Here is a 21,626-nt window from a genome sequence, read left to right on the forward strand (position 1 = left end):
GTGTTTTAAAGTAAAGTAAAGTAATAAGAGTAAAGTAATGTTAATGATCATAATTTCTTGCTAATGTTATTTTACCCACAGTCTTTTCTATCTCTTTATTTATTTATAAGTATATCATTTTCAATAATTTTTGGCAAACGCACATGCAAAACTAGTTTTCCAGTGCAGTTGGTTCCTCCATTTGCATTGATTTGCTCGGCTTCTATTGTTTGGAGAATGGACTTAAATTCAATTATTGTTTAAACACATCTAGAGCCTTACCATCGTAATCTGAGACAAACAGTAGCTGATTGCCCCGAGGGCAGGGGTACAATTAAACAGCCTTGTCCGCACATTACCGCTCACGTTTTATGGCCGCCGTTTAAAAATATTGAAAAAAGCAGGGCAGGCACGAAATTGAAATGCCTGCCAACGGGCGCTGCTTTATTGGCACCCGTCGACCTGGAGCTGGGGCATTATCCTGCAGATGGCTGCGGTCACTGGACATTAGGCGCTGGAGGACAACCGGTGTCCGTCGACAAGGCCAGGATCATGGTGAACGGATACGGGCATTGTACATGAGATGGCGTCATTAAATACACATTACCCTGCCGGCGCAGGAGCAACTCAGGAGCAGAAGCAGGAGCAGCAGCGGGTGGAGGGGAATGGAGGCAGTCCGGCGATAAAGGCACAACAACCGCCGAGCAACAGTCGGCCGGCAGGAGAATGGCTATTAAAAAGCAGCCCGGCCCGAAGATAGACATGGTCGGCTACAGTGGCAGACATAACAAATTACACCATTTCGACAGGCGTTTCGCAACAGGAAGGCAGTGTTGTTGGAGAGATTTTTCCTAGCTCTTAGCTATTTCTGAGATATTTCAAGTATATTAGGTATATGTATTAGAAGCCATATAAATTTGGGATTTTAAAATATTGCCCATATCCACATAATCCATTGAAGTAGTGTGTATATCTGAAACTCAATTTTAACCAGAATGTATATTTTTTGCAATGAATATTATTAAATAATATTAATGTTTGAATATGAATATTACAGATGATCTTAGCTTAGAGTAAAATTCTGCTAAGCTAAAAATTGTTTTCTACACTTAATATTTATTTACATAGCTACCTTTTATCCGCTATCGCCAGCACTGGATTGGCATTATGGCCGGTGGTTCGATGGTCGGTGTTCAGTTTCAATTGTGCCGGCAAACGTGACTCCAAATTGGCTGCCGGCGAATAATTCATACGAAACACTTTCGCACCGTGCGCCTTGCCATTAGCATCGTACCACTGCCCGCACTGTCCAAAAACCACCAACCACCCACCACCCACCACGCATCGCCCACAGCACAGAACCACCCACTGGCGCCCAAAGGCGCCCACTTGGAGCCACAGGGTAGACCATGCCATGCCCCATGTAACCCCACGATTGCATTTACAGCAAATTATTTATGGCTGCGACAGACACGGAACAGGAAGCGAGTATGCGCTGCCAACTCCACGTCCATCAATATTTTATGAAACCCTGTCTGCAGAACGCTCCGCGCTGCTCGCAGCCGCAGGAATGGATGGGTTGGAGTCCTCGGAACAGGACGAGGGTATCTGCTTACATGGCTGCCTTGTGCCTTCTGCCGGCTGCCTGGCTGTCGATATCCGGTAGATGAGTATCTAAATTGCCTTTACTGTTGATGAATTAGCGCCGGCTGCCTGCCGCTTCCATTTGAGAGGAATGGGTGGCATTGCAAGTGCCTGCGTGGCGCAGATAAGCTTCCACGATGGGTGCAAATTTCAATTTGTTCTCGATGATTTTGCGCTCATCAAATAGGCTGGCAATCTAGGAAGACGGGAACACGACCTTGTTCGAAAGGATGTGAAGTGATGCCCGAGCTACAACAGCATGGAATCGGCAATTCATCAAAGGGATGCATCTAAAATTACTCCATTATCGTAGATCTGGATGTAATGTATTCTGTTGAAATAATACGCATTTAAAAATAAGTATTAGGACCTATCAGTCCTTGAGTTAAACATCAGTAACGTCTGCAGTATTTTTAAATTACCAGTTCAAGGGCCATTATGTTTCTCTCCCGCAAGGAAATCGTATCGTTATTGCTGTTCCTCACGGCGGTTAGTTGCACCTGAGTGCTATCTGATACCTGAACTTGTGACTCCCCCTGTCATCCGCTCCGCAGATCATTTCCGTGCTGAACGCGTCGGTGTTTGGGAACGTCCTGCCCCTCCACGTCAGTTATGAGCAGTTGGCCCAGCAGGTGGTCTGCGTGGGAACCGCCTACATTTGCCTGATTTACGCCCTGAGCACCTGGCTGTACCACTCGAATTATTCCAGGACCCGTCTGCACATGCGATTGGTGGTGGGTGGTCGTCCAAGTGGAGGTGTAGTCTCATTTCGAACATATAAATATCCAATTTTTGCAGCTGTTGGCCATGCTTTTGATTATGATACTGTTCAACTGCTGTTCTACCTATTATTTCCTAAAGGGCGTTTCCTTTTCAAAACTGGGAGATTCCATGGAGCTGGTTTTCCTCTTCAGCAGCTTTGCAGTGGCCTCCAAATCGGTCAGCTTGAGCATGTCGGCCATCTGCGTGGCGCTTCTGATCGTGATAATGGTGATACTCATTGTGACCATCATCCAGACCCAGAGGAGACATCGACGGGACAGGGAGCGAAACCTTGAGTCGCAAAAGTAATAAACTCATCCTCATTCCCGTGGGAGTGCACATTAAGTTTGGTTTTCATGCAACGCCAAACATTTCATGTCGCTGCAATGTGGCGCCGCAGCTGCAATAATATAAATATTGCACTCGTACGTCGTTTGGCACAGACAGACACGAACTGCTCACCTCATATATTTTTGCACCCTTGACACACCGGTTCTGTCTGTGTGCTTTCTTCGCAGGTGATATGAAAAAATATAGAAGAGAATCTCTGTCATTGCTTTTCCAAGTCGCAGTGTGCATGCTCTGATGTCAAGGAATGCCTATATGTTGTAGCACACTTTGTAATACTTGTATATTTTTGTAGTTCTATGTTATAAGTGTTACTAAATAGGATAGCAAAAATTATATGCCTTTTTAAGATCCTTAGTCATTCTGGGTTATTAATTAAAAATATTATTTATAGGCCATTTGGCATCATTAAAAACTTAAAAGCCAATACTCGTACGATAGTACATATGTAAATGTAGTGTGCTTTTTTTTCGATTGTGAGAAATGCCTTCAGACGGATGCAGTCGATGTGCGAGTGCTTGGGCACCATCAGCTCCCAAAAAATCCCATTCTGGCCAGGATAAGTATGTGCAGTGAAACTCATAAGGAAGGCAAGCAGCCTCTTCACTTCGGCCTGTGTACCATTGCATTTTGCATAATGAAGCCGGCAGACAGTGCAATTTCCAGCAGCAGACAAACGAAGTTAGGCAAGAACTTAAAGACTTGCCGAGGCGGAAAAGTTAAAGTAAGCTTTTCAGCACACGAAGGAAGGGGCTGGTATTTTGGAAAGGGGTTTTAGGGGCGTTGGAGTAGCCTAATTACGCTCCAATGGCTGCCCATCAAAAGTGACAGTTGGCAAGGCAGGGGCTTACAATAAAATTTCAAGTTAAGTTATTGCCGCGCCGCTGGCAAGAGCAACGCAGTATACTCAGTTGAAAGTAATTCCAAATTTAATTGCGCACAATTTAGAATGGCGAGATGTTGGCGTGCGTTTAATTAACTGAAAAATAACATAAAAAGCAAAACGAAAACAAAGCCCAATGACAGCCGCGGCGCCAGTGGAAATGCTTAATGTTAAATGCCAACTAATTAAATTTCGGGCATGCCAGCGAAGTTGACTGGAGTTGAACTGCCGAATTTATTGTTGCATTTAATGGCCAGCGCAGGCGGTTGTCCTTGCGCCATCGCTCGGCCTTACCACTTTTTATTGCGTATACGCAGTGAGGGCCCATCGCGTATACGCAGTGTATTACGCCCCCCAGTCACAGCATGCAAATGGCCAGACCAATGGATTCGCTTTGTGGACAGGAATATAGGACGCCAAATGACGCAGAACCACTGGCATTGCGATTGTAATTCCGATTGGGCAAACGTCAGTTTCTCTGCGGTCCGTCGCCAAATGAAGCCAATAAAATGTCCTTGTTCGCACGCAAACGTGCGAAAGTGATTCATGTAAACTGATAAAAATTTAATCATATTTCACGTATTAACACGTAATTATTAATGCCTGATAAATGTCGGCAGTTGGTAAAATGAGAAAAAGTCGCTATTAATATGCATTATTTTCCCCTAGTTGTCAACTCACTGGGTAAATTAAAAGCGCCACAAGTTTCGGGGATACTTTTGTACGCATACCCATATTATGATAGCACTTTAAAAATATTTTATAGATGGTCTGAAAATCTTAAATTAAATTATATTTCACCGCGCAACACTCTCACTTGTTTTTAATCAGAACCAGAACAGGGTATTTTACACCACTGCGTAATCGGTCTTTATTTAATTCTGTTCGAGTGTGTAATTTCGCTGTGAAACTTCACTTTTATTATTATTGTCATTGTTATGTGTGCGAACGCCTGTCGGCGGGTTTATTTGGTGCAGCCCGCGCTTTATTTTCTTTTAATTATGTACTCAGATCACAAATGTGGGTCAATTAACAAGCAGTCGATGGCCCCCATCGATGTCGAAAAATCGGGATTAAACAATGCCGCAGACGTGCTGCCAGGACAATGCAAGCAATTGTCAGAATTTAAATACAGCGGCAGCGGACCGCGAAGTTTCCACTCACTATCCGGTTCAATTTTCGCATAAATTATGCCGCCATATGTCAGACATCTGGCGAATGCTACGAATTTCGATTTTCCGCTGTTTTTCCGGAACTGTCAACTGCTCGGCGTGCGTAGGTCGCTATTTTGCGATCCTTGGTCGGACGGCAACAGCTTCTGTCTAATTGCCATTGGCATTAAGCCAAATGATGGACTGGCTTTAATATAAATCACTCAAAGTCTGCAAAATTAAACAAAATCTGGTATAAACTATGTAACGATGAGAATCTGTCATTAAAACATCCCACAGAATGAAAATCGCTGAGAATTTGCCTTTCTTATGTTAATTCTTTTAATTCTTAATGTTAATTCAAAATTTTTAAAACCAAGTTAGCTTATAGTGATATTTTATTTACCGATAATTTTATTTAATTTGATTAAATTGCTTTGTAATGGGATCTACCAAAATAGTTTCAGTTAACATAAGATAGATCGCAATCAAGTTCCTCGATTATTAGATACCCTTTACTCATCTAGTGCGAGTGTAAACGCAAAAGTTCTTATTTTGGCATATCGATATCGCGTAGGCCTCACTAGAGCCTCTATGTCTAATCTCAACTTTCTAGCTTTTATAGTTACATAAATCTCGACGTTCATACAGACGGGCGGAGAGGGCCAGATCGACTTGCCTATTAATCCTTTAAAGAGTCGCAAAGCTTCCTAACACCTGTTATGCACTTTTCAACGAATCGAAACGGGTATAAATATTTTAAAGTGTGACGTTTGTTATGACTAGGCTGTCACAAATTTGCCAGGCACAATAATATACTTATCTAAACTGAAACATTGGTTTTAAAGCTTAAAAAAAAATTCGATTTATAATGGAGGCTGTTGATCGAGTAAATAATCAACCAAATCGTATAAATAAAGAAATGGCTGCGAATGGGGCTGCCGAGAATCCTAATCAAGGTAAGGCATTCCAATTAGATGGCAAATTATTAATATTTAGGTTGAGTAGGTAAGGTGACTTCAAAGGGTGCAGCAGACTTGTTCAACGCAAAAGTCAATCAGCAGCAGAAGAAAAGTGGCCAAGATGCCAAAGGGATCCAGTTGTCTGGAAGTGTCCGTCGTCGTCGCAGGAATTCGCATCTGGATCCCTATGTGTGCAATGAGTGCCACCAGTATGTGCGTGGTGGTGTAGTCACCATCTGTGGCCATTTGTTTTGCTGGACTTGCCTGTGGCCCAAATTAAGTGGTACTCCAATGCCGAGCTGTCCACTCTGTCTACGCCATTTGGTCATGCACGAGGACATCCTGCCCTTCCACGGAGAGGGACCCCATGCCCATCAGAGGGACGGTAATGTCCCGGCCCAGCCTGGCTCAGTGCCTCGTCCAACGGGAATGTACCTCTGCTGCGACTCGGAGTACCCCAGCTGGTTCACGGTCAACGATCCCGAACATGGGTCGGCATCGATTTTATGTGAAGAGAGCAGCATAGAGAAAGATCTCTACTGCGTCCTTAGACTTCTGCCAATGTTGTACCACAAGATCGGAGCTCAGATTGGTTTTCTCAGATGGTTCCAGTTGGGATGTGTGTTGACCATATTTCTGCTATGGTTCGCAATGTCTCTGATCTAAGACCGAACTTGTGTGATTTAACTTTATTTTTATTGCAATTTAATTATTTGTTAATTGGAGGTGAGCGCTTTTTGGTCAATATCTTGTGAGGTTGGACAAACCGTAATAAATTTCTGCTTGTGCTAAAAGTTGTTTTCATAAAGTCGGCTTAAGTGACAGCAATATTATATATAAATATAATTTTTAGTTTAAATTAAGGCAAGACATTTTCGTTGGAGTCCTCTTGCATCTTGAAGGAAACGCAAAAGTATTTTATGAACTCTCTGGCCAAGTCAAAATTGTTAAATGCAACATCGCAAAGTGCCAGGGCATCCCGGACAGCTGAAACAATAAATTCTTGGGCAGTTATGAACCCAAGCCAAACTGTGAGCGAAGTTAAGCTGCTTAAAGTCGAAACTTAAAGCTTTCCACCTGAAGAGTATTAAGAGAAACAACCGAAGACTTTGGCTAATGAACCATGGTCAACTGAATATTCGGGGAATTGGGTTAGCCCAATTGAGTTGTTATCCGACTTTTGTGGGGGATGGACACTTGATGACAGCTTTGTTGGGGAATCGGAGTTGCGAGTCGGCCTTGGCGGCTTGGCTCTGGGCAATATTTATCATTAATTAAGTGATTGCCGAGAAATCCGTAAGGATATATAACCGAAAGCAAGCGTCAGAAGTTAATGCGGCCGCTAGGTGGAGAAAGCGACACGGACTTCGAAAGGAAGCGGATGCAGATGCATCCTGTGATTCAGCTTTATTATTGCAGCTTAAATGGCATTTGCCAACAGCAGCGTGCTTGTGTGCGGGTATGTGCGCGTATGTGTGCGTATGTGTGCGTGTGTGCATCTGTGTGCGTGTGGGGAAAATGGAAAATCCTTTCTCCGCCTTTGCGAGGACATGACAATGTCCGCTGCAGCAACACAGAAAATTGATGCGTTTTAAATTGCATTAAATTCCATGGAACGTAATCCCAGCCACTCGCACACAGACACGCTCACGAAAGCCAGCTCTGTGTGCAAATTAAATTAATTTTGTTTGCCTTGTTCTCAGGGCGTCTGGCGTTATGACACTAGCTACAAGCTTCAAGCTTGAATCTCCCAGCCCCGAGCCTCGAGTTACGTGTATCGATTACCGCGATTTTAACAACTTTCAGCTTTAGTTTCTGCCAAGTTCCCGTTGGCCAATTTAAGCGGCGTCTGCGATCGGCGTCTGCGCCAGGGCAAATTTAGCAGTAATTAATTTAAATCAGCAGTGGCTGCAGGAAATGCAAAATGCCAAATGCCGGGACTTCAGACTCTGGGGGCATCATTAAAATCTTCCGCCTGCTGAACAACAAAGCGCTAGTAAATTGCTCGTCACGAGTGCTACTTTGTTCCCTTTTGCATTTCGCATTTGCCTTTCGCCTTTTGGCCAAATATTACCGAGCTTTGGCAGACATTTCATTTTAAATTATGCCGCCATGTAACACATGACGTATACATAATTACGGAAGCCATCCAGTGCTGGCGACTTGGCAACTTTTGAACAAAACCTAGCTAGTTGTGTGGATTATTGTATGCATAACAATTTTAACGAGATTGTGATTGTGTTATTTCAAATACGCAAATTAACTTGGACCTAAATCATTTGTGAGCCACTGTCATCCCATTTAAACTTAAATAAATTTGCCTTTAGGTAAGTGAGTTATTAATATATTTTAAAAACTTTTGCTTCAATATAAAAATACCCTTAATCTTTCTAAGCTCTGCAGAAATTGGTAGTGGGATTGTGGTCATATGAGGAACAGCCGTAATTTGCTTCTCAATTACAGTATCTGAAGCCTAGACATTTCAGAAGAGGGGCACACACATGACATGCGCTATTTAAGGCAATCCCCATTTCCATCCCCTGCCTCAACCACATCTCCATGCTCATCCCAATCCCCGTCGCCATCCCCTTTCCCATTTCAGCACATCCTATTGCCATGCTGCAACTGTGAATGTGGCTTTTATTCATTACATAATTACTGTTGTGTTTGCACTGTGGCAAGCAGCAGTCGCCCCTGGGGCAAAGGTTAGTGCAACCAGCAGTGATTATGAGTAATTGTCAAGGTTAGTGGGGAATCTCGTTATCCGTGGGGTATGCCTTGCATAGATATAGTTGCTCAAACTTTTGGTGCGCACCATAGCTTGTTTTCCCTTTAGTACGGGCTTAAATGAATGGAAGCCATTAAAACAAAAGGAGCTTTTTAGTACACTTTGAATGCGATATTTAATTATGTTTACATTTTTGTTTTGATATTCGCATTGGCCTGGGTATAAGCTCCACTTTTCCTTGGCCACTGCTACGAACTCAAGACGTTCTAGTCTCGCTTCCAAGTGACCATAAATAAAAGCTCTTCACAATACCAACTCCCGCGCAGACACAATGCATAATGGTGGTAGTGGCGGCCCAGACAATCCCCCCGCTCCTGCACACATTTGTGCAAATAGCATGCACTATGCACGTTTCCGTTTCCGCTCTTTCGGGCTTACAGGCGTTGCAATTGTCGCTTGTTGCAACGACAGCCTCCGCCATTTTGTCTCCATAATGCTGTGTGTGTGTGTGATCCAGTGCGTTGGTATGGGTGTGCCACAGTCTGGCGCACATGGCGCATACTTTATGCATAACAAATGGCTGCTTAGTATATTGTTTAATTTATCAAGCATGAATTATTTATGTCGATCTGCGTGTCGTCCAATGATATAAAGTGCAATGCAAAACTTGAACTTTGCTGCAAAGTTTGCGAACAGTAGCTTTTATAGTCCACTGTAAACTACAAAAAATATAACTTTTAAAGGAAAAATATTTGCCTTTAATTTATTATATTATATTTTAAATAGATGTATATCATTTTCCTATGAAATAAGTATCATACAACCTTAAATATATATGTATGTCTGTAGTCCTATGGAATCATATTATTTTTCAATATTTTGTACAATATTTGCGCAATGTGTAGTATCCTTGTGGATTGTCCTATCCTTGTAGGCTTGTCGAACAAATCAAATTTATGTGCTACAAAATACAGAGGCGTTCATTCCCAGTTGTACTTTGCGTCCAGGTAAACTTCACTTGGGCAATAAAATACTGCATTGTTGTGGCCGCTAGGACCAACTTAATTCAACTTGTTGAAATGAAAATTTTAATTGAACTCGGTGCGTTGTGCTGGTGTCAAGAGCTCTAATTTAGATTTATTTCGGTTGATTAATTTGCATTCGAATAGGTACACATAAGTGAGTAAGTGACTGTGTGTGAATTTGGCAGTTGATAATTGCAGGCAAAGCTCAAGCGGCCAAAAGTTTTAGGCACTTTTGAAATAAATGGGAAATGGCTTTTCCAGATATTGTGTGAACACAATGGCACGTCTTCGGCAGAGACACAAAAATGGAACACTGAACTACAAAAGAAATGCACGACATTGTGCCAAGTTCCTAGGGGTTGGGTTTCAGTGGGTGGGCATCATTCAAACGTGCCTTTACCGAGCTCACTTGACGCCATATTGTGTATAGATAACGTGTCTATTCAGACGAGAACTGATACGGGCCAAAACACAGAATGCGGCCAGCCAGGAGCAGCAAACTTGACTTCCTTGTGGCTTGAGTAACAAGTTGGGCATAATGCGGAAGCTAAAAACTGTTGCATACTTTTATGCGCTGCCACAAGCCATTGGCATCAGGACCTCAGAAATGCCACCAGTTCCAGCCCGAGCCCCAGCTCCTGTTTGGTTCTTCTCCTTCAGTCCAAGAGGACGACGCTTATCACCGCAAAAGTTTTTACCACTTTAGAGTCGGTGTCGGCTGCCGAGAGACATTTTGCCGTCGAGCTGTCAGCGCTCGAACTTTGCAGCCAGAGCAGAGCAGGAGCATTAAAAACTAACCATGAAACTACATAGAGAGCAGACAGTCCAACATTCTTTGGACCAACCTTTTATCCGATTTAATTGCCATTAACACCATTATTACAGCTGGCGCATGTCAAAAAGTCAAACACGAAATCAAGAGTCACATTCAATATCCTGCACAGGTTCCGATTAAAAATGACACGCAAATATTTGGCGTGTCATTTAAAAAGAAGCGAAATAAGCTTCTGTGGTTGCCGATGGTATATATTCGCACTATGCATGAGTTTCGGTTGTAAATTATGGTCTGCGGCTTTAATTTGGCTTCGTTAGTGAATGCAAAATGAATGTAAGCCCGAAAAAACTGACTTATCTAAACTACTATACCGAATGGTTTTAATTTAATTAGCTTTGCAGCTGTTTTACACAACTTTTAATTCTTTGAAAGCTGAATATAGCTCCGATTATTGGCCATATTGCAGAAATCAGTGGGGCAAGAGCCCGGCGATATCCACTCATCATCAGCGAAACTTTTATTTTTTTGCCTCTGCAATTGAACAGCCAGTGACTGGAAAATGTGAAATGCCCCGCGGGGCGCGGGCATTTAACTTTTAATCCATCAAAATGTTCTCGACATCGCTGCGGCCCCTGTCGATTTCAATGAGAAAGGGAAAATTGTTTTAGCAAGCAGACAAAAAGAGAGCTTGCAAAAAAAAAAGAAAAATCCAGACAGTCTGTCTGCGGCATCCCATCGAAATCCGAACGCTTTTCATTATTCTTTATTCGTTTCTCATTTTAAGCAAATGAATACTGGATCTGGATCCCCGGAGACAAGGACGTCGCGACATTCTGAAATGATATAAATCTACGCGTAATTGTGTAAGACTGGATCCCCTCGTTAGCCCCTTTTTACGGAAAAATTGGATTATAATTTATTTTAATTGGCAAAAGCCAAATGTAGGTACAACACAAACAAGACCGCCGAAGGCAATGCGATCCAAATGAAAACAAGAGAGAACGCTATAGTCGAGTTCCCCGACTATCTGATACCCGTTACTCAGCTAGTGTAAGTGCGAAGGACAGTTTTTGGCGGTTTGTGGGCGTTAGAGTGGGCGTGGCAAAAAGATTTTTTGCAAATCGATAGAAATTTTCAAGACCAATACAAAAATGAAAAAATATAAAAACATTTTTCAAAAGTGTGGGCGTGGCAGTTTTGGGCGGTTTGTGGGCGTTAGAGTGGGCGTGGCAAAAAGATTTTTTGCAAATCGATAGAAATTTTCAAGACCAATACAAAAATGAAAAAATATTAAAACATTTTTCAAAAGTGTGGGCGTGGCAGTTTTGGGCGGTTTGTGGGCGTTAGAGTGGGCGTGGCAAAAAGTTTTTTTGCAAATCGATAGAAGTTTACAAGACCAATACAAAAATGAAAAAATATTAAAACATTTTTCAAAAGTGTGGGCGTCGCAGCTTTGGGCGGTTTGTGGACGTTAGAGTGGGCGTGGCAAAAAGTTTTTTTGCAAATCGATAGAAATTTACAAGACCAATACAAAAATGAAAAAATATCAAAACATTTTTCAAAAATGTGGGCGTGGCAGTTTTGGGCGGTTTGTGGGCGTTAGAGTGGGCGTGGCAACATGAATCGACAAACTTGCGCTGCGTCTATGTCTCTGGAGTCTGTGTGCTTAGTCTCAACTTTCTAGCTTTTGTAGTTCCTGAGATCTCGACGTTCATACGGACAGACAGACGGACGGACAGACGGACAGACGGACAGACGGACAGACGGACAGACGGACAGACGGACGGACAGACGGACATGGCCAAATCGACTCGGCTATTGATCCTGATCAAGAATATATATACTTTATATGGTCGGAAACGCTTCCTTCTGCCTGTTACATACTTTTCAACGAATCTAGTATACCCTTTTACTCTACGAGTAACGGGTATAATTAGCCACAAAATTACGCAGTCTGATGCCGCTTTCATTAGTCTAATTGTGACTCTTGGGCGGGCGTGCGTACATTGCGACCCATCTCAGTGATTAGACCTGGCCTTAACCTTTTGGCCAAAACCATTTCGACACGGAGCCATGCGTGACAGTGTTAAGCTGAGGGCCAAACTCCCTAGACCAAGTCTTCGCTTTGGCCCCATATGTGTAGCTTTTAATTAGAGCCACACAGTCCCACCTTTTAGCCCTTTGCCCCACATATTAACATATGAACGGCCACTAAAATGTCAGCGGCCAGACTGCAAAGCCGGTGACAAAACCCCACAAGCCAACAACCAATGTCCAAGGATTGTAGTGGCCCACCAAAGTCCTGGCCACAATTAAGCAACTCAGACAGGTGCGGCGGGTTCGGGGGATTCCGGCTCCATTGTGAAGGCCACTTTCAGCCTTAACCCATGCCGCTTAACCCATCCAAGAAGACAAACAACCATGGCAGTCAGTGGGCAAACAAACTTACAAGTTTCCCCAAAGTTCCTGTTGCTTTTCCAGCGTGACTGGTTGTGTATCTGTGAGCGTGAGTGTGCTCACGTTTGGCTCCTGACCTCCGCCTCCATTTGTTTTCCTAGTTTGCGAGTACGTAAATTGCGGTGCTCTGTTATTTTTGGCCACGATTTGTTGGCCAGTTATGCGTGTGCTCCTCAGGAGTGCCATAATCCATCATTTCAATGGTCAACTGCGCTGTGAAATCACCATTTATCTTTTCCATTATGTGTGGATGCTTTTTAAAATTGAACAGATTCTTGTAAAGTCCAAGCCAAACCAAAACCACAAACCACCACATGACACGGTAAAGCACTTGCCCCAGAAAATAAAATGTTAGAATAGTCAGTCATCATATGACTTACTCCATTAAATACTATTTCTTTTCACAAGGAGAATTTCATAATACAAAGTATTTACTTGGTTTAAGTAAGAACCATTCCAAGCATAGAACAGCATTACAGAAAACATTCTCGCTGACGTTAAGTACAAGACAGCCATTTCCCCATATCATGAACATTTAATTAACATCACACTCTGGCTATAACATCATAGCTTATGAGGTACTTGAGCACATTAATATGCTAGCAGGAGTTTGGGGCAAATGCTGAAGCACACTTTACTACTTACGACCAATAATCAGAAGCTCATAGTATAAAAATAGTTCACTGGCTTTGCAAGAAGTATATATATATAAATAGTGCAGTTATTGCAAGAGGTATACTTATTTTTTCCCATAGCTCTGTAAAAATGATTCATACTTATTACAACTGGCTGAACATGTTTAAGTATGCAACTTATTTATATGCACACAAAAATCAATAAGCAAAGTGATGAAAGTGCAGTTTTCAAGTGGGCAGATAGTTAATTATTTATTTCGGCACTGTATTGTATCAGGCCATTAATTTCTTCTGCCCAATGAGCAGCACTTAACGTATATTATGAGTCCTAATTGAAAAGCTTTCTCCCCTCGCAGCGGAATCCGCTGGAATCAATTAAAAATTCAACATTTATGCGTGCATATGCCACTTAAATAACAAATTCGAGCCAGCACACAGGGACACTCCCTCGCCCTTATTCTTTCATAAATTTATGCACCCCTCGAACTAATTTCTGCCAATTTCGAGTACACGAGAGGGCGTGTGTTTTTCCCCGAGCTTTTCACTATTTTTTGATTTTTTGCATATTCTGTGCGAGATGCTTGACCTCCCACTTTTGGAGGGGGAGTGACCTCGACCAATATTTTCGCCCTTTAAATTGCCCTCTTGCTACGACAGGGAAAGGGGAATGGGAAGCAGAGTTCGGGTTTTCCCAGCTGGCATTTAATGCTGCAGACAGCATTTCACCCTGTCCCTGTCTACTTGCATGTGGTCCATGGTATTAAGCCAGGAGTTGGCGCCATAAATTTCGAGAGTTGCCATTAAAAATTACAAGTGCTGACAGCATCACGTTTTCCTTTTTGGGCAGTGTGGGGGAATTTTCTTTACTTTTTCGCCAAAACTCAGCGCGTGTATGCTCTGTTTGCTTTGTCATACGTGCGCGCAAATAAATATTTGCAATTACATATCGTATTTATCAAAAATGTGTGTCATCAAAGGGGGTGGTTCTGCTTCGTATTCGATTCAAAACCTGCCTCATAATTGTTTGCTCGCAACTTGGCCCAAACCCAAACAGAAGCCCCGGCTCAGACGAATGCAAATAAATCTGTGAGTCTGTGAAAGTTCCACGACGTGTTCTGTCTCCCATCTCGGAGTACTCGCAATCGCACATTATTTGATTTGGCGTACATTTGCATTTTCATTCCAAAACACATGGCGAATTGATTGCTTTTACGGCTCATTTTGCCGACGCACTTCAGCGCCGCTCTCGGCTCGTTAAGATATTTATTTCACCTTTACTGCCACATAAAGATAGCGTCCTTTCATCCGCGATCCGCAAATAGAATATGGCAGCCACCAGCCCCCAGTCCCCAGAGTTTATATTTGCTGCAGGTTGATGGCCTGTTTGTGTTTCCTGTCTGCCTGATAAGTGTCGTTGGGGGTGCTCAATGGAGGGCGACTTTAAGTTTACGGGTTCATAACGGAAGCATTTTTACGGTTCCTAGTAATATCGTCATTTAAAAAAAATATATTCGTAATAAATGCACAGCTTTCAGTTGTTGGACGCGTTTAACTTTAGAGTAAGATTAGCAGTACAATTAGTTATGTACATCAGCTTTATCCGTTACATGCATGAATTAATCACATCAACTATAGCAATTACGCATACAATCGCACTAGTAACGAAACACAACAATTGAGGAAGTGGATCGTATGACCTGGGAGTGAGGTATAAACCCATTTAGCTCCATTGTTCGGCTCGTGGAATCAAATCAGATTATTGTTGAACTAAACTGTTCACACCTCCATTTCTCCGTTTCGCAAGAGGCCAGGTGTGCGTGAGTCATAAATTGATTTTCCCGCTGCGCCCGAAGTCTTTTGTGTTTGGTGCTTCGCTCGACTTAATCGCACCTTTTGACGCCTCGTTAATGCCCTCCACCACCAGGGGTTCCGGCCGCCCTCTCGAGGACCCAGTGCCATTGCACTTGGGCCGCCGTTGCCACTCCTTCGGCAAATCCTCAACCCCCTTCAGCGAGTTGCGTGCGGTGCGCAATTTATTGCACCGCTGTAAACACTTTTTCAGCATGCCCTTCCATTTCGCAGGGCCCACGAACTCATCAGCACACTTTGTAGTTCAATTTCAATTGCAAAGCACACGCACACAGTGCGTTTTGGGGGGAAAGGTGGCAAGGGGCGGCAAACATCAAATTAGTTTGCATGTTCTTTTCCGTGGCAGTGCACCGGGAGAAACAATGTGATATTGTAAAAGTAATAAATTAATTTCGGAGTATCTGGCTTCTGTCCTCTTTTTATATTAATCTTTTGGAACTAAATAGTTTTCAATTGTAAATAATATGGCTTTAAGTTTAGGCCTGATCTTAAATGACAGGTACGTTGAAATAATTTTCAGCAACTGGCTATATTTTAAATGGAAATTTTCTGCAGGTGTAGCTGCGTCCTGAAAAGTATGCAGCAAACGAGGCAGAAGCGCAAAAGAGCCAAAGAGCAGAAGAGCAGGAGAGCGGCAGACGAGCACACGCCCCAATCCGAATCCTGGTCAGGAGTTTCAGGAGTTTCCTTTGCGGGCTTGCCATTGCCTTTCCCTTTTGCCATCCGCACGCAGCGCACACGAAAATGATTTAATGGCCGTAATGTTAGTTGAATGGTTAATTCACTTACGTTTATGGGCACCGAACCCAGAAACGCAAGACCCAAAACCCGAGCTTCGGACACGGAAACGTACATGAGTACGACGGGGCTGTGGAGGCAGCTCTCCCGGGAGCCATTGCCACAACATATGCTGTGCTGCAGTCGCATGTGTAATTATTGTTTAGATTTTATGTTGCCAACGCCGCGAAGTTGAGTCGCCGTCTTTAATGTGTTTATAACGTATGAGTAATAGGGCCCTTTTGGGCGCGCATCATTTGAGAGGTCCTTTTGCTTTTTAATTAGACACGAAAGCCTCGGGCTGCTGACGCTCCACCCCTGGGCGGGAATTTGAAGAGTGTCATCAATCTCCTGGCACGGGAATATTCGAGATCCGAGAGGTCCTGGCCACGCCCTAGGCGCTTCATTTATTATTCGAGGTCGTCCCTCATAGTTTTCGCCGGCACATTTCTTATGCGCGTATGTGTCTCTGACGTGGCAATAAAAACTTTTTCATTAAGTCGAGAAGAAAGCGAGCATTTTTGCCTGTACGGATGGCAATTCTCAATGCCGCACCACATCCTGTGGGGGATAGGGGGATAGGGAGAAAGGCCTCCGGCAGTTGCCCACAAATTCCGGAGCGTAGTTTATGAAAAACATTTCACGTCAATGTCAGTCAACAAAAGTGACAATTGGCAATGCATACATCACTCGTGTCCCGTCCCCCAAAATGAATATCTCTGTCTGTATCTGGCGTTGGTGTTGGACTGGACTGGTGGTGTTGATGTGACAAACGCTACGTGCATGACAAATCAACTTCCAATACGGACAGATTACGACTATGCGCAATCGCTTCAGATTTGCGGTCTATCTGTGCTTTTGTGTGCCAAAAGTATTACCTATTTGGGGTGTACTTCTATCACTCTGCTTATTTGATGTACTCCATTAATATTTATGCGAATAAATAAGAGCTAAATACCCCTCTTTCTTTCTAGACTTTTCTTTGCATTTTAGAGGTAAATCATTTACTTAACCTATAGCACTTAAACATTAAATAAATATTGCTTTTAGTTTGCCCTGGCGCATATAGCTTTTATCTTTTAATGTTCGCCCCGATATTTGTCCTGCATTTATTACAATCTGTTTTATATGTAAATCCGTGTTTTGTCCGTGTGAATGCCTTTCCACACACATATGTAGGCTGAAATCGGTTAAATAATTCTGTGCTTCCGTGGGCATATTGCAAATTCAATAAGACTTTTATTAGGCACAATTTACATGCCTTGCCATATTTTTGCCATTTTTTTATTGAATTTTAAACAGCTGCCGGGCCGAGTGACACCAGAGAGTATGCAAACTGACGGCAAAAATGGTTTTGTGTCAGCTGTGTGAAATGGCGGCAATATAAGTACGAATGCTTAAACGTGGCCCGCCAAAATTGAGAAATAATGCAAATATTGCGAGCAATAAAGTTGGGTAAATGCGCACTGAAAACGATTTAATAAGAGACCAAGTTGGTTTTTTCGAAGAGATTTTGCGATATTTTCTAATTGACATGCCACAAAGCCAGCAATCATTGGGGTGCATTTTGTGAACTTTGCACCGCCGGATCCGGATGTGCACAATTAGCATATGGACGAGGGGCATTTGGCGGGGGCGGCGCTTCCGCTTTTGGCGCCGCTTCAAATTAATTACGCCAATGCACACGAACAAGAACTGAGACAACAAATGCGGCACATGTGTCACTTTTTCCATTGAGCCCGGTTCAAGCACACAAATGGAGGCAAAAGTTTGCTGAAACTGAGAAATGTGGCTCGTTGTTCTGGCATTTGCAACATCCGCTGCAGACTTGCCGCAGCTCTAGCTTAACTAAGGACATTTCAGAGCTAGGAGTCTTTTGGGCAAATAACCATTTGACCTTATAAAATATTTGTGTTTGTGTAAAGGTTTCTCTAATTCATTATATTCATGAATACCATATGGCGTAGATCCATTTTATGGAAATATATCCAATAAATAGATTATTAAAGAGGCTTTCTTTTTATGCTCTTTATAGTTTTAAATTTAGCTCTTATCAACCAATAGTAACTATATTTACATATTGGTCATTGAACATTGCTGAGAGCCAATCAGTTTTGAATATTTGGCGGTTACTACGATTGGAACTTGCTACAGGCAACGAAAAGTGCCTCACAGCTGCAAAATGGACATTATCGAACCTTCAGGTCTTAGCCGGCAAAGTGTAATTATTTACTGTTCAACAAGTCTGTCGAGAGTCAATAAGCTGCCAAGTCGAAAGTAAAAGGTACGGAATTAAGCAAACACATTGCGAACAGCCAATTAATGCTAAAATAATGTTACTATCTGACCAACAGTCAACAGATGCAGCGCCGAAGATATTCGTATATATATAACGAAAATGTCGGATAAAAGACGCATTCCTTGGGGCAGAGCACATAATTCAGGAATTAATTAATCAACTTGATATGTGGCCCTCTGTGTGCCTAAGTGGAAAAAGCAATAAGCCAAGAAACCATGGTATTTAGCAATAAAACAAATATGCAATCTATATCAGCAAACAGTGTTTGCTGCGGCGGAGAGGGAGGTCAGATTTCAACTGAATCGGTTGCATTTAATGAATCAGCATGGAGCCACTGTGTGGCATACTTCATCGCCAGTTCCCCTGCCCCATTAATGAGTCATTGATGCGCATACAGGATAAAGACCAACACCAGGGATTCGGATCGGGAGTCGCAAATCGGGGGAACCGGGAATGGCATCGGGGTAATCGCAGGGAGCAACTCCTAGATGGAATCGGAGAAAGCCGCACAACAGCTATACATATGCAATAAATTGCTCCATGGCACGTTGCATGTTTTCATTTTAATTGGTTTTTCTTGTACAAGTCAATGCCTGATCCAAGGGATGAGTTCCATCCTGAGGGCTGGCATTGATATCCGATACCAAGTGCAATTGGCTGTAGCCATGATACGGGCGTGGGGGAGCACTACACTGGAAAGTACTACACTGGCAAAGTGAAAAAAAATACAAGGTGGAAAGAAGCAAACTTAGAAAAATACAAGAAAATATATTTTCCAGCAATATATATTTAAATAAATAGGTTTCAAGATGTATTGATTTGTGCTTATGGCAATCCTACCTTTAAAGACAAAATCTGCAAATCGACTAATTGTAAACGTTTTTTTTATGGTGCAGCTGTTAGTCAGGCGCTTTTCGATTAGGCAATTAATTGATGGAAATGCGGACTATAGGAGTATGTTTAAAGCTGCAACTTCGAGCCACTGAAAGTTTAGTCCAAAGCGTGAACTAATTGATGAAGGATATACCAAAAACCGAACTGGCAATTGCACTCGGCACTGTCATAAATCCTCAAAAATCAACGCGCTGATTAACGGACGACAAATGCGTCGACTACGTGTTGGGAATGCGGATGTGGATGAGGATTCGAGTGAGGATGGGAATGCGAATAGGGATCAGGATGAGGTTTGGGCTTGGGCTTGGGATGATGGAAAGCTGACATCGGGTCGAAGCGGTAGCACTAAATGAGAAATGAGATTTGGCCGGAACGAGAATGAACGGATGGCGGCCGCAAAACTAGCCAAAACTCTGTTTCGTTACAATCTGTGCGGTTGACCTTTGATTAGCAACAATAAAAGTGCTGATTGCCGGACTGATTGAACCACCTAGCATCCTGTGGGTCGAATTATGTAGATTTGATGAACACTCATTTCGGATTGAAAACGGACACTCGCAACAATATTTTGTGCAATCAAGGCGTTTGAAACTAGGCAATGGACTTAACCAGGAGCAATGCCGATGGCCACGGCCAACCAATCTGGCCAGCAAATAGCGAGCATAACCTGTGGGTTCAGCGGCAGCTTGTTGTGCAATTTTGATGGCCCATAAAGCTGACTTTGTTCGGTTTAGTGGCTGTTGCTAGGCGAGTTACTCTCCGTCAGTTTTCCGGGTTTTATGTTTGATTTAACGGCAGTTCGAAGCTGTCGTTCCGTGTTTGGTTTCCATTTGGTTCCCGGTTGCCAGTCACTAGGGCAGTTCATCGGATACGACTCGTAGAAGGACCCCCAATCCCAATCCCAATCGCAATCCCAATTCGAATCCCAATCCCAGTGCGCAGTCCAATCGTCAGCACTCGCCCAGAAGTATGCAGCACATTTTTCAAAGCAAACATTTCCCTTCGTACTGGGAAAATAAAGATTTATGTAAAATTTGACGCGTAAAGTTCAACAAAAGCAAACCTTATTCCCAGCAGTTCTTCCAGCAAATTTTGTATATTTATTTACCTTTTTTCTTTGTTGCCGCCATGTGCTTTGTGCTCCCGAAAATATGCAAATTCATGCAGGATTTTTACAGCACTGCGTGGACCGCACATAAACTTCCCACTCATGTGGATTACATTTCTTGGAACCAGGGCCTTGGTCAAAAGCGAAATTTGACGACTTCCATCGAATTCGAAGGAGAGTGCCATAGATTGCCTGGCATTTGTCAAAAGTCAAGGGCATGAAAGCGAAAGGATTTAACATTTACACAAACGCATTAACTTTCTCTCGTCCTTTGTGAAAATCACGCTCAACAGTTGAATGTCTAAAAATGAGAATTCTTTTGGGGCAATTCATCAAGGTATGAAATAGGGGTTAATGGGCCTAGCAAAGTCTGAAAATCGCACTGGGGAAAAAAATAGCATCTAAATATGACACTAAATAACCAAAAACCTATAAGTATTTTCTCATTTTTACTAACTTTTAACTAATATTTTCGTTGTAAATACAATTTCTAATTGGTTTAAGTAGCTTAAATTATAAGCATGATGCCAATTTATGGAGCCACGTCCAAATGCAAAATGATTTACAGTCCTGGCTCATCAGCAGAATCCACGTGTTTTTCACGGCTGTGGCAGAGATCGTCCCTCAAGGTCCTGGACGTAATTAAGAGTGGGCGCAGGATTCCCCAACCATGGTCATTTGGATGGGAAAACGGCGCTTAGCCACCGCAGACGTTCATAAATAAAGGAGCAACTCTATCACACGCTTCGTCTGCGCGAGCTTTGCTCTTTTGATTCTATTTCCCGGACATGGACACGGACACGGATACGGGGTTTTTCGGTAATTTCCAGCTTATGCTGGCCTTCTTTTTCCATTTCATGGCCAACTGCGTTGCGGCATGCAAAATTCCACTACCAACTGCATAACGACTACAAATACCAAGTCGATGAGAATGGGGAATGGAAATGGATATGCGAATAGAGATGGAGATGGAAGTGGAAATGGAAATGGAGCTGGGAATGGAGATGGAGCAGGAATAATCGAGGAGGGGCACGTTGTAGGGCCATGGAGACGGGGAGTTGGCCACCAATAATACTCGGAAAATGCTTTTTCGGTTTGATTTCGCTTTCCTCTCGTTGGCCATTCATGAGTTTTCATTTCATTTTCGCTTATTGCTTACATTTTGCATTTGCGTTGTTCTGTTGCCGGGTTTCCCATTTCTAATTTTGTATTTTCCGTTTTCGGGGATGAGTTCGGGATGTGTGAGGATTTCTCTTTCACAACAAAATAGTTTTGGTTTTCCCGCCTGCACTTGGCCCCAACTGAGATAAGTGGTGGGAAGTGGTTCATG

The 21,626-nt window shown here is 42.9% G+C and overlaps 2 protein-coding genes across 2 annotated transcripts; both read left to right on the top strand.

Annotated features, from left to right (window-relative positions):
• Positions 1-1,987: 1,987 nt before the first annotated feature.
• LOC6536922 lies at positions 1,988-3,090 on the top strand. Its single transcript, XM_002097455.3, has 3 exons — positions 1,988-2,112; positions 2,178-2,357; positions 2,422-3,090. Exons 1-3 carry the CDS (start codon positions 2,062-2,064, stop codon positions 2,692-2,694), a joined length of 504 nt encoding a protein of 167 aa, XP_002097491.1. The 5' UTR covers positions 1,988-2,061; the 3' UTR covers positions 2,695-3,090.
• Positions 3,091-5,544: 2,454 nt separating this feature from the next.
• On the top strand, positions 5,545-6,523 carry LOC6536923. Its single transcript, XM_002097456.3, has 2 exons — positions 5,545-5,726; positions 5,776-6,523. The coding sequence occupies exons 1-2, from the start codon at positions 5,639-5,641 to the stop codon at positions 6,393-6,395; spliced, it is 708 nt and encodes a 235-aa protein (XP_002097492.2). The 5' UTR covers positions 5,545-5,638; the 3' UTR covers positions 6,396-6,523.
• The last annotated feature ends 15,103 nt before the right edge of the window (positions 6,524-21,626 follow it).

This window comes from Drosophila yakuba, chromosome 3R (genome assembly GCF_016746365.2).
Source record: "Drosophila yakuba strain Tai18E2 chromosome 3R, Prin_Dyak_Tai18E2_2.1, whole genome shotgun sequence".
In the NCBI taxonomy this organism is placed as follows: domain Eukaryota; kingdom Metazoa; phylum Arthropoda; class Insecta; order Diptera; family Drosophilidae; genus Drosophila; species Drosophila yakuba.

What these genes read in the sequence shown, in the direction of transcription:
- LOC6536923 (XM_002097456.3), top strand. Translation starts at nt 5,639, where the DNA reads ATGGAGGCTGTTGATCGAGTAAATAATCAACCAAATCGTATAAATAAA. An exon ending in TGCCGAGAATCCTAATCAAG is followed by an intron (nt 5,727 to 5,775) that starts GTAAGGCATTCC and finishes TAGGTTGAGTAG; the next exon opens with GTAAGGTGACTTCAAAGGGT.
- LOC6536922 (XM_002097455.3), top strand. Translation starts at nt 2,062, where the DNA reads ATGTTTCTCTCCCGCAAGGAAATCGTATCGTTATTGCTGTTCCTCACG. An exon ending in TATTGCTGTTCCTCACGGCG is followed by an intron (nt 2,113 to 2,177) that starts GTTAGTTGCACC and finishes TCCGCTCCGCAG; the next exon opens with ATCATTTCCGTGCTGAACGC. An exon ending in GTCTGCACATGCGATTGGTG is followed by an intron (nt 2,358 to 2,421) that starts GTGGGTGGTCGT and finishes CAATTTTTGCAG; the next exon opens with CTGTTGGCCATGCTTTTGAT.